At 40.8% G+C, this 13,675-nt stretch overlaps 1 protein-coding gene across 2 annotated transcripts in view; it reads right to left on the minus strand.

Moving 5' to 3' along the window:
• LOC138754970 (macrosialin-like) overlaps positions 1-13,444 on the minus strand; it is a 26,125-nt gene extending 12,681 nt beyond the window's left edge. Inside the window, exon 1 of one of the 2 annotated variants that reach the window (XM_069920072.1) lies at positions 13,324-13,444. In XM_069920072.1, coding sequence (XP_069776173.1) covers positions 13,324-13,375 — 52 coding nt within the window. In that variant the 5' untranslated portion in view covers positions 13,376-13,444. The remainder of the gene's footprint in view (positions 1-13,323) is intronic. The other variant, XM_069920071.1, reaches the window with a different exon arrangement.
• Between the last annotated feature and the right edge of the window lie 231 nt (positions 13,445-13,675).

Raw genomic sequence — 13,675 nt, forward strand, 5'->3', positions numbered from 1 at the left:
TCTCCTTCCTCAGATCAGGGGACCCAGCTGCTACTTTGAGTACTGTAGTTGTTTTGTTTTTAAAGTTTAGTTTCTTTTTTTCTCTCAGTTCCTGTTGAGTGGCTGTAAGTTAAGTATTTTGGTGTAACCGACTGCTGTCTCTCACAATGCGTATGAGATCAACCCTTTCCTCTTATTGAGCAAGGCTCTGTACAATTGCAGACGGATGTCTCTGCATCAAGCCTCTGGCAAGGAAGGTCAGCGTGCAATCCATCAGGCTCCAGATGAGGCCTTGCCACGAACCTACACATTCGCAGTACGACTTCCTTACTTTTCCATCCAAGCCAAGTTACCCTTGCTTCCCTGATGTGCTCTGCCTTGGCTTTCAGTCAATCTCACACCTTTTAACAACTACTCTGCATTTCTGTTCAGCGGCTAACAACACCGTTTGTACCTTCCATTTGGTGTGAAACACGAACATCTGCAGAAGTAAAAACACCACGCTGGAGAAACCCAGCCGGTCAAACAATGTCCTTTATGTAGCAAAGATAAAGATACATCACCGGCGTTTCGGGCTCGAGCAGAATGTCGGCAGGCACCTGGGCAAAATAGTAGTGGAGAGAAGGGGGAGGAGCACAGACCCACAGGCAAAAAGGAAGTAATAGGGGGATAAGGGAGGGAGGGCAAACAGGGGGAGGGGGTGGTGGTTCTGTGAGTGGAGATGGAGAGCTGGGGGGGGGGGAAAATCGGGGAGTGGGCCAGCAGAAAGCAGAGGCTGATGTTAATGCTGTCCAATCAAAAGGTGGTCTCGGTGGGACAGTGTCAGACATGACAGCGCAGGAGTGGGGCACAGAATTGAAATGGTGGTTGGTCACTGGGAGGTCCCTGTCACTGACGCAGACAGAGTGAAGGTGCTCAACGATCTCTCAATCTGGGTCCAGTCTCTCCGATGTAGAGAAAGCCACAACCATAGAACATTACAGAATAGAACCAGGCCTATTCGGCCCTTCTAGTCTGGGCTGAACTATCATTCTGCCTAGTCCCATTGGCCTGCACCGTCCATAGCCCTCTGTACCTCTCCCATCCACATACCCATCCAAATTCTTCTTAAATGTTAAAATTGAGCCCAAATTCACCACTTCAGATCATTCCACCCTCCCACCGCTCTCCGTGTGAAGAAGTTCCCCCTAAACTTTTCCCCTTTCACCCATAACCCATGTCCTCTGGTTTTTATCTCACTTACTCTCAGTGGAAAAAGCCGACCTACATTGACTCTGTCTGTCCCCCTCATAATTTTAAATACCTCTATCAAATCATTCTTCTACACTCCAGGGAATAAAGTCCTAAACTGTTTAACCTTTCCCTGTAACTCAGTTCCGGAAGTCCAGGCAACATCCTAGTAAATCTTCTCTGCACTCTTTCTATTTTATTGATATCGTTCCTGTAGTTCGGTGACCAAAACTGCACACAATCCTCCAAATTTGGCCCCACTCATGTTTTAACCAACTTTACCAATAACATCCTACACTCAATACTTTGATTTATGAAGGCCAAGGTGCCAAAAGCTTTTTTTACAATCCTATCCACCTGTGATACCACTTTCAGGGAATTATTCCCAAACCCCTCTGTTCTACCGCCCTCCACAGTGCCCGACTGTTTAACGTGTATTTTCTACCTTGGTTTGTCCTTCCAAAATGCAACACCTCACACTTGTCTGCATTAAACTCCATCTGCCATTTTTCAGCCCATGTTCCAGTTGGTCCCGATCCCTCTGCAAGCTTTGAAAGCCTCCCTCGCTGTCCACGGTGCTGACCCTCTCCCCCGTCTCATTTCCAAGAGAGGTAGAGAATCCCCATTCTGTTCCCCCTCCATCACTCCTTTCCCTCTTCCCCCCTCTATCCCTGCTTTCTCTCCCTTTCTTTCCTATCTCACTCCCCGTCTACATCCTCTTCTCCTTCATCTCTTCCCCCCCTCCTTGTTTCCCTCCTCTTCCCCTCCCCTGACCTGTTACCTAGTTGGATCCCCCTCCCCCAATTGGAGATACTTCCCCACCCCCCACCTTTTCTGCCAGCTAAAACGTCCGTGCTCCCCCCCACCTTCCAGCTCCAGGACCCAGAATGTGATTGGTTTCACCTTCACAGAAGCTGCATGATACCTGAGCAAACTTTGCTTTGTTTTCCGAGTGATTAAGTGAGTGGCATGGTTAGCGCAAGGCCTTTACAGCGCCAGCAATCGGGACCGGCCAAGGGTTCGAATCCCACGCAGTCTGTAAGGAGTTTGTATGTTCTCCCCATTGGTTTTACCTGGGGGCTCCGGATTCCTTCCACCGTTCAAAACGTACTGGGGGGTTGAAGGTCAGTCGGGTGCAATTAGGCGGCACGGGCTCGTGGGCTGAAAGGGCCTGTATGTCTAAAAGGAACATCCAGGCTTTCAGGCTCAAGAAAGGTTTGCTCGCAAAGAGCAGAGTTGGTGGGGACCAGCGAGCAGGGCGCAGGGCTCCATTCGCCAGCCTTCTGATCGGAGCAGCTGTTCTCAACCTTTTTCTATCCACTCACAACCCACTTTAAGTCATCCCTAGGCCATCGGTGCTCTGTGGTCACTAAAGGGTTGCTTAATGTGGGATGTGGGTGGAAAGAAAAAGTTTGAAAACCCCCCATTTTAATCGTTCCTCATTGACTCGTTATGTGCATGGTTTCAGAGCTCCAAAGGAAATGGACCAATGACCATTTTTCTTAAGCAAAATATTTCAGTCACAACTGGGTCTAGAGCAGGGATTCTCAACCTTCCCTCCCCACCCACCTTAAGCAACCCCTGACTAATCACAGAGCCCCGATGGCCTAGGGATTAGTTAAAGTGGTATATGAGTGGGAAGAAAAAGCTTGAGAACCACTGGTTCATTGCTTATCAGAACTGTTTTACGATTTAAGAACCCCCGTTATCTCGAATTCAAGCAACCAGCAAAAAGATAACGGAAAATAAATACGGGTCTAAAATTGGCATGCCTCGCCATAATCAGGCTACACGCAATCTCAAACAACTGGAAAATTCACTTAACCGGCATCTAGGTGCCGTAGACCAGGGGTTTTACTGTGGTATGTGTGGATGTCGTTCTGAGTACAGTTTCTGTAGTTTGGTCACGTTGCTGTGATTTGAATAAACCTTTGTACATATTAAAAAAAACTCCCAAGCACGTTCAGCAGTCTGGGCTTGACACATTCAGCAGTTCTGGCTCGACATCGATTCTTGTGATCCTAGGCAACTTTCTCTTTCTTTATAACTAATATCAGAACCAACTACTTGCACATGTTGTTGTGACCCCGTGAAACTCACTCCCTCTGCTCCATCACACATGAAACTCACTCCTTCTGCTCCATCACACGTGAAACTCACTCCCTCTGCTCCATCACACGTGAAACTCACTCCCTCTGCTCCATCACACGTGAAACTCACTCCCTCTGCTCCATCACACGTGAAACTCACTCCCTCTGCTCCATCACACGGCTGCCTATCAGCTCGTTGAGTGGTGCAACAACAGCAGCTTTGTGCTCCCTCTAAATAAATCTTCTTACACTTTCATTTCAATCCTGAAAAAACATTACTGGTAAAGATTGAAAAAGGCATTGTATTCTAGGAAAGATATTCATCTTCACACAATTAATCCTTTCTATTAAAGAAATTGGCAAATCTTTCCATCTTAATTTTCCCCAATAAAGGTATGTAGTTAATTTTAGATGTGGGAATGGTTGAAATATTTTATGTTTTAGAAGTGTTGTCATACAGTGCGTTCAAAAAAAGAAAACTGAGAAATGGAAATGGGGAAAAGGGGAAAGGTGGTGGTGAGGAAGCGGAAATGAGATGTAAACAAAGTATGAGATGGCCATGTTGAACTATATGACTATAAATATTAACAGAATACATAACCAAATCAAAAGGAAGAGGCTATTAAATTTACTGAAAAAAGAAAAAATAGATATAGCATTTGTGCAGGAAACACATCTAACTGAAGTGGAACACAAGAAATTAAGGAGAGACTGGGTAGGACACGTAACGGCAGCATCATATAATTCAAAAGTCAGAGGTGTAGCTATATTAATCAATAAAAATGTACCAGTCAAAATAGAGGAGGAACTAATAGATCCAGCAGGGAGGTATGTCATGATAAAGTGTCAGATATATTCAGAATTCTGGAATTTGATCAATATATATGCACCTAATGAAGAGGATCAAAAGTTTATGCAAGATATTTTTTTGAAGATTGTAGATACAAAGGGGAATATATTGATAGGAGGGGACTTTAACCTTAATTTGGATTCAAAATGGATAAAACTGGACAAAAGACTAGCAGAAAGAACAAAGTAGCCAAATTTATGGTTAAATCAATGCAGGAAATGCAACTTTTGGATATATGGAGGAGACAACACCCAAAGGAGAAGGAATACTCATATTATTCGAGTAGACATAAACATACTCAAGGATTGACCTGTTTCTGTTGTCAGCCCAGGAAAACGGAATATAAAGCTAGATTGCTATCGGATCACTCACCCCTGTTATTAGCAATAGAACTGGAGGACATCCCACCAAGAACTCCATGCTACTTAAAAGACAGGATTTTAGAGAATTTATTGAGCGCCATTAAAATGTACTTTGAAATAAATACAGAATCAGTGAAGGACAAATTTATATTATGGGATGCAATGAAAGCCTTCATTAGAGGGCAGATAATAAGTTATGTAACTAAGAGGAAGAAAAACTACAATCGGGAAATCGAACAGTTGGAAAGGGAACTAGCAACAAGGGAAGCTACAACAAAAAGAAGAGAATTGGCAGACAAAAAACTAAAATATGAAACATTACAAATGTATAAGGTGGAGAAGAACATAATGAAAATAAAGCAGAAGTATTACGAGCTAGGAGAAAAAATGCACAAAATACTGGCTTGGCAGTTTAAAACAGAACAAGCTAAAAGAACGGTATTGGCATCAAGGAAAAAGGACAAACAAATTACATATAACCCAACAGAGATCAATGAAAACTTTAAGGAATTCTACGAGCAATTATACCGAACTGAGAATGAAGGGAAAGAAGACAAAATAAATGAGTTTCTAGCTAAAATTGAACTACCGAAATTGCAAGGAGCAAAACAAATTGATAAAACCATTTGAAATAGAGGAAATACAAGAGATATTAAAAAAGCTACCGAACAATAAAACGCCTGGGGAGGACGGACTCCCAATAGAATTCTATAAAACATTTAAAGAGTTACTAATTATTCCTCTTCTGGAAGTAATGAACCAGATTGAAGAAACACAAAACATGCCAGATTCATGTAAAACAGCAATAATTACAGTAATACCAAAGATGGGGAAAGATCCACTAACACCAGCATCGTATAGACCAATATCTCTACTTAACTCAGATTATAAGATAATGGCAAAACTACTAGCAAACAGATTGGCCGACTGTGTACCAAAAATAGTTAAACTAGATCAAACTAGATTTATTAAGAAAAGACAAACAACGGACAATGTCTGTAAGTTCATTAACTTAATTCATGCAGTACAAGGAAATAAGACCCCAACAGTGGCTGTTGCTTTAGATGCAGAGAAAGCCTTTGCCAGGGTAGAATGGAATTATTTATTCAAAGTATTACATAGGTTCAACCTACCAGAGAAATATATTAAATGGATTAAAGCATTATATAAGGGTCCAATGGCGAAGGTGACAGTAAATGGATATATATTGAACCAATTTAAATTAAGCAGGTCAACTAGGCAGGAATGTCCACTATCTCCCTCACTGTTCGCTTTAGCAAAAGAACCATTGGCAGAACTGATAAGAACAGAAAATAAAATAAAAGAGATAGAAATAAAAGAGAAGGAATCAGTCTATTTGCAGATGACATCATAGTATACTTAACAGAACCAGAATTATCAATAAAAGAATTACATAAGAAATTGATGGAATATGGAGAAGTATCGGGGTACAAGATCAATGCAAATAAAAGTGAAGCGATGCCAATGAATAATGGGGATTTCACAAAGTTTAAAAAAGAATCACCATTCAAATGGCAAACACAAGCAATTCGATACCTAGGTATACAACTAGATAATAATCTAGGCCATCTATACAAATTAAATTATCAGCCATTAAAGAAGAAATTACAAGAAGACTTAGAACATTGGAAAGATTTACCACTAACATTGATAGGAAGGGTAAATTGCATTAAAATGAATATCTTCCCAAGGATACAATACCTATTTCAATCATTACCAATTCCCTTAACAGAAAAATTCTTCAATAAGCTAAAGAAAATAATAAGGAAATTCTTATGGAAAGGGGGAAACCGAGAATAGCACTAGATAAATTAACAGAATGGTACAAACAAGGGAGTTTGCAGCTACCAAATTTTAAGAATTATTATAGAGCAGCACAATTAAGATACCTATTAGATTTTTATCAAACAAGGGAAAAACCAGATTGGACCAGGATAGAGCTAGATAAAATAGGGTAGAAGGTACCAGAACATATACTTTATAAGTGGGATGAAAAACTGGTGCCATATAGAAGTTCACCAGTACTGCACCATCTGCTCAACATTTGGAAGAAGATTCATGTAGAAAGGAAAAAAACAAATTATCAACTACCAAAATAATAATTTTAAAAAAATTTTTTTTTATTTTTCACACCATAAACCACATTAACCATGATACATACTTTTTCCTTTTCAAATATATACAGTGCCATTTTCTCCCCCCCCCTCCCATCCCACCCTCCCTACCTCCCCCCTCCCGTCCATTTAAAGTACAAAATCTAGGATACATTAAAGCAGTCAAACAATGTTGTCATTCAATAAAAATAAACAAGAAATTCCACTACGTCAATTCTTTTCATTCCTTCTCCTTTCGTTAATTTAGGTAGTGAATGTCCCCGGTAGGTTTTCGCTATTGTATTTAATGTAAGGCTCCCATATTTGTTCAAATATTTCAATATTATTTCTTAAACTATATGTTATTTTTTCTAATGGAATACATTTATTCATTTCTATATACCATTGTTGTATTTTCAAATTATCTTCCGATTTCCAGGTTGACAAAATACATTTTTTTGCTACGGCTAGAGCTATCTTAACAAATCTTTTTTGTGCATCCTCCAAATCAATTCCAAATTCTTTGTTTTTTATGTTACTTAGGAGGAAGATCTCTGGATTCTTTGGTATATTGTTTTCTGTAATTTTATTTAATATTTGGTTTAGATCTTCCCAAAATTTTTCTACTTTCTCACATGTCCAGATTGCATGAATTGTTGTTCCCATTTCTTTTTTACATCGAAAACATCTATCAGATACTGTTGGGTCCCATTTATTTAACTTTTGAGGTGTAATGTATAGCCTGTGTATCCAGTTATATTGTATCATGCGTAACCTTGTATTTATTGTATTTCTCATTGTTCCAGAACATAACTTCTCCCATGTTTCCTTTTTTATCTTTATATTTAAATCTTGTTCCCATTTTTGTTTAGTTTTACCATTTGTTTCCTCATTCTCCTTTTCTTGCAGTTTAATATACATATTTGTTATAAATCTTTTGATTATCATTGCATCAACTCAGACTGCTTCCTAATTTGTCCTTCAAGTAGGATCTCAATTGGTAATATGCCAGCACTGTATCTTGAGTTATATTGTATTTATCTTTCATTTGTTCAAAGGATAATAATCTATTTCCTGAAAAACAATTTTCTATTCTTTTGATCCCTTTTTTCTCCCATTCTCTAAAGGAAAGGTTATCTATTGTAAAAGGGAGTAACTTGTTTTGCGTCAATATTAGTTTTGGTAATTGATAATTTGTTTTATTTCTTTCTACATGAATCTTCTTCCAAATATTGAGTAGATGATGTAATACTGGAGAACTTCTATATTGTACTAATTTTTCATCCCATTTATATAATATGTGTTCAGGTATCTTTTCCCCTATTTTATCTAATTCTAATCTAGTCCAATCTGGCTTTTCCCTTGTTTGATAAAAATCTGATAGGTATCTTAATTGTGTGGCTCTATAATAATTTTTAAAGTTTGGCAGTTGTAAGCCTCCTTGTTTATACCATTCTGTTAATTTATCTAGTGCTATCCTCGGTTTCCCCCCTTTCCATAAAAATTTCCTTATTATTTTCTTTAACTCCTTGAAGAATTTCTCTGTCAGGTGTGTTGGCAATGCCTGAAATAGGTATAATATCCTTGGAAAAATTTTCATTTTAATACAGTTTATCCTTCCTATTAGTGTTAGTGGTAAATCTTTCCAATGCTCTAAATCGTCCTGTAATTTTTTTCATTAGTGGATAATAATTGAGTTTATATAGTTGGCTGAGGTTTTTATTTATTTGTATACCGAGGTATCTTATTGCTTGCATTTGCCATCTGAATGGTGATTCCTTCTTAAATTTTGAGAAATCCGCATTATTCATAGGCATTGTTTCACTTTTATTTACGTTAATCTTGTAACCCGACACTTCTCCATATTCCTTCAATTTCTTATATAATTCTTTTATTGATAGTTCTGGTTCTGTTAAGTATACTATAACATCATCCGCAAATAAACTGATTTTATATTCCTTGTCTTTTATTTTTATCCCTTTTATATTATTTTCTGTTCTTATCAATTCTGCTAGTGGTTCTATAGCTAACGCGAACAATAAAGGTGATAGTGGGCATCCCTGCCGTGTTGACCTGCTTAAGTTAAATCTACCAAAATAATTATTGATGCAAAATCAACTAATCCCTTTCACAATAGATAACCTTTCCTTTAGAGAATGGGAGAGAAAAGGGATCTAAAGAATAGAAAATTGTTTTTCAGGAAATAATTTATTATCTTTTGAAGTACAAATATGGAATAACTCATGGTACAATGTTTGCATACCACCAACTGAAAACCTACTTGAAGGACAAATTGGGAAGCAGACTGAGGTTACCAGAAGGAAGCAGCTTTGACTATGTGATTACAGACACAATGATAATTAAAAGATTTATAACGAACATGTACATCAAGCTGCAAGAGAAAGAGAACGATGAAATAAGCTGTAAACCCAAACAAAAGTGGGAACAAGATCTAAACATAAAGATAAAAAATGAAATATGGGAAAAGCTATGCTCCGGAACAATGAGAAATACAATAAACACGAGGTTACAGATGATACAATATAATTGGTTACACAGGCTATACACCACGCCCCAAAAGTTAAATAAATGGGACCCAACAGATCAGATAGACGTTTTCACTGTAAGAAGGAAATGGGAACAACAGTACATGCAATCTGGGCATGTGAGAAAGTGAAAAAGTTTTGGGAAGATCTAAATCAGGTATTGAATAAAATAACAAAAAGCATCATACCAAAAAATCCAGAGATCTTTCTTCTAAGTAATATAAGAAGTAAAGAACTAGGCCTCGATTTGGATGAAGCACAAAAAAGATTTATTATGATAGCCTTAACTGTAGCAAAAAATGTATTATGTCAATTTGGAAATCAGAAGAGAGCCTGAGAGTACCGCAATGGTACATAGAAATGAATAAATGTATTCCATTGGAAAAAATAACATATAATTTAAAAAATAAAGTCAAATTATTCAAACAAATTTGGGAACCGTACATGGAACACAACAGAGAGGGACTACTGCGGATCTCCACCCCTAAAATGATAGAATGAGAAGAAGACAAAATGAACTGACCCAGGGTGTAAAAGTAGATGACATGATTTTCTTGTTTATTTTCATTGTGTGATGACATTGTTTAATGGGTTTATTGTATTGTATATGTTGAATGTTTAATGGGTTTGGAGGGAGGGAAGGGAGGGGGGGAAAAAGGGGAGAAAATGACACTGTCTATATTCAAGAGGGAAATGTTTGTGTGTATTTTGGTTAATATGGTTCATAGTGTGAAAAATAAAAAAATTTAAAAAAATAAAGGTATGTAGTTTAATTTAAATAAATTATCTAAATGCTTATTAACATTAACTCCTAAATATTTAATTTCCATTTAAATTTTGTCCTTTTCTTAACTTGAACATAATCTGTCTCAATCATTGGTGTCGCTTCACTTTTATCAATATTTACTTTGTAACCTGATACTAATCCATACTCTGCCAACCGATTATTTACTTTTTGTAATGAGCTTTCAGGGCTTGTGAGATATATCATCTGCAAAAAATCATGGATCTCAAAGCCCTCAATCTCATTATCACTTCTAATCACCTCAGCTAAAGGTTTTACAGCCAATGCAAATACAAAAGAAGATAATGGGCAACCTTGACCAGATGATCTTTCCAACAAAAACAACATTGATATTTGCCTATTTGTAATCACCTTAGCCTTTGGTGAATTATATAATGCTCTTATCTAATTTATAAAATTTGTTGGAATAACGTACAATTTACGAAATCAACCTGAAAAATTTGATAAGATTTGAAAACCCAACATGGATTTGATTGCTACGACTTTACCTGCAGCATCCACCACACCCCCATCCAACCCGCCCTAATTAAGACTTATGTAAACTTCAATTAATTAATTAAAAGATATAGGTTTATTAGACAGGCTTTTTCTTTTCTTTCTACTTTTTTGTGGAGGGGGAGAAAATATATTAAAATTGTATTATTTTTTGTGTTGCAATTTTATCATTTTTGTTATGGATAAATACTGTATATGTTTTGATGCAAATGGAAAATAAAATTAAAAAAAATAAAACAACAGCTCAACGTCAGTAAAATCAGGAGGAAGTCGGGGGGTGGAGTGGAACCCAACCCAGTCCTCATCGAGGGCTCAGTAGTGGAGAGGGTCATCAAGAACCTCAAATTCCTGGGTGCTGACATCTCGGTGGGCCTGTCCACACCGGTGCCATTACAAAGCAGGCTCGCCAGCAGCTGGACTTCATAAGGGGTCTGAGGAGATCCGATTCGGCACCGAAGATTCTTGTGAACTTCCGCAAATGGACCGTGGAGAGCCTTCTGCCGGGTTGCACCACTGCCTGGGTGGTGGTGGTGAGGGGGGGAGGGGTCTTTGGGGGCACCAACTCTCAGGGCAAGAATAAACCCCAGAGGGTTGTTAACTCGTCCTGTGACATCACAGGCGTCAGACTCCACTCCATCGAGGACGTTGACATGAGTAGACTGTTTCACGATTTAAAAAAAAACATTATCTCGAATTCAAGCGACCGGAAAAAAGATAACGGAAAATAAATACGGGTTTTAAATTGGCACGCCTCACCGAAATCAAAGACCCCCACCACCCAGGCCATGCCCTCTTCTCTCTGCTACCATCAGGAGCCTGAAGATGAGCACCCAGCGGCATCAGATTCCTGGATGATCAATGAACCACAGGCACTGCCTGACTTTTCGGGCACTATTAATTTTACAATAATGTTGTAAGATGGTTATAATATAAATGTTTGCCCTGTAACGCTGCCGCAAAACATCGAATTTCATGACTTGTTCATGACAATGAATCCTGATTCTGATTGTATTACCTCACCCTGCCAGTTTATTCAGACAACTGTCTACATACTGATTCAACCTTGAGGACGATCTCAGCCCTGAAACGTTGGTTCTGTGTCTTTATTTGTACAATATAAAGTGCATTTTTTGACCTGCTGAGTTTCTCCGCCATTGTGTCACAACTCAACTTCAACGACTGCAGACGTTTGTGTTTTCCTCCATTTCACCCCCCACCCCAGTTGGATGAAGATACATCACCAACATTTTGGTCTTGAGGTGCAGACAACATATCGGCAGGCACCCAAAAAAGGGCCGTGTGCGTAGCACAACACCAGCGATGGGGTGGGGGCGGGGGGGAGGGAGGCTGTGGTTCGAATCCCGATCTGCCTGCGAGGAGCTTGTATGTCCTGGGGCATCTGGTTTCCTCCCACCCTTCTAAAAATAAAACATGCCAGGACTTGTAGGTCAATTGAGAAGCTCGGACCTGTGGGCCGAAATGGCCTGTAACTGCCTGTTTTTAAAAAAATATACACGACTAACGTTTCGGGCTTGAACTTTCATCCAGGTATGAAGAAAAATACCTCGGTGCCCGAAACGTTGGTGAGGTATATTCATCTTTGCTACCTAAAGTTCACTGTTTGACCTGCAAGTTTCTCCAACATTGTGATTTTACTTCAACCGCAGTAAATCCAGTCGGTTCGTTTCCCCCCCCCCCACCCAATTGGAGACATTTCCTGTGTTCCACCTCCCCAACCTGTTCTGCCAACTAAAACCAACTCGTTACTTCCCCTCTTCTCCGGGACCCGGAAGGCCAACTGTTTCTCCTTCCACAGATGTCGCCCGACTTCTTGAGCAGAGATGGGCTGTTTCTGGAGTAATGCTGGCCAGTGCCTCCCTCCTTTGGCAACCCCCCACCACCAACTGCTGTTATCACGCTCCCTGGTGATGGCTCTCAACCTGCTTCACCTCTTCACGGGGTGGGGAGGGGAGAATGCTTCTCTGCAGCGAGGTGTTGCAATTGGCAACCTGCTGCCTGAAAGAGGGAGAGGGTGGGAGCAGATCCAAAGGGAATAAAAACTCCAGGTTTGGAAATGTGGCGGGCTGTGGGGAGAGGGGCTGTTGGTTGGAGAACTTTTCCATAGGGTCAGAATGGATTTGATGGGCTGAATTACCTCCTCAGAAGCAAAGGAAAAGTTCAGAGAAAGGGTCTTCAAATCACTGCAATGGTGCAGAACACCACTCCCTGTCTCCTCTCCCACCTCCATCACTGTCCCCCACATTCCATCCCCACTCTCCCACCTCCCTCCTCTCTAACCCTCCCTCCCCCCAACCCTCTCCCCCTCTTCCATCATTCCCTCCCACATTCCTTCTCTGCTCCCCTTTCCTAACCCCCATCCTTTCCCTTCCCACTTTTTCTCCTCCCTTCACTTTTCTCTCCTTTTTCCCACTTTTTTCTCCTCCCTTCACCTCTCCAATCCTTCCCCATGACCCTTACTCCTCCCACCTGTTCTTCCACTCTCCCATTTCCTCTGCTTCTCTCCCCTCTTTCCTGACCCCCTCCTTTCCTGATGCCCCCTTCCCTTTCCCCACTCCCCTCCTCTTCCCTTTCCTCCTCCCCCCTCTCCCCTCCCTCCTCCTCCCCCCTCTCCCCTCCCTCCTCCTCCCCCCTCTCCCCTCCCTCCTCCTCCCCCCTCTCCCCTCCCTCCTCCTCCCGCTCTCCCCTCCCTCCTCCTCCCGCTCTCCCCTCCTTTACCCCTCCCCTCCCCCTCCCCCAACCCAGTCCTATCGTAGCCTCTACCCCTCCCCGGACGGCTTCCACCCCGTTCGATTCGGGCAGCCAGAGATGAAACAGAAGCTGGACCGACTCACCCATAGCGCCCGAGAGCAGGACAAGGCAGAGGAGGAGGCATCCGAACACCATGTCTGTAGGGTGTGGGGCGTGTGCGATCTGGGCGACCTCTGTCCACCAACGTCTTCAGGAAACGAAACCGATCTCTCCCTCTTACAGCCACCAATCACGAACAGAATGCGGTTGCAAAAGGAAGGTTGCGCCAAACTGGAGACCTCGCCTCGTGTTTTTCCATTGCTCACTCGCTGATTAATCCCCCTCCCGCTCCCCCTGGGTTCAAGGACCGAAACTAAACCAGGAAAACCCTGGGAGAGGGGCTTCACTTCGACCAGAGGCTTTCAAACTTGTTCAAACTATAAAACTTGTTCAAAC

The sequence above is a fragment of the Narcine bancroftii genome, chromosome 2 (assembly GCF_036971445.1).
Source record: "Narcine bancroftii isolate sNarBan1 chromosome 2, sNarBan1.hap1, whole genome shotgun sequence".
NCBI classification, from domain to species: Eukaryota; Metazoa; Chordata; class Chondrichthyes; order Torpediniformes; family Narcinidae; genus Narcine; species Narcine bancroftii.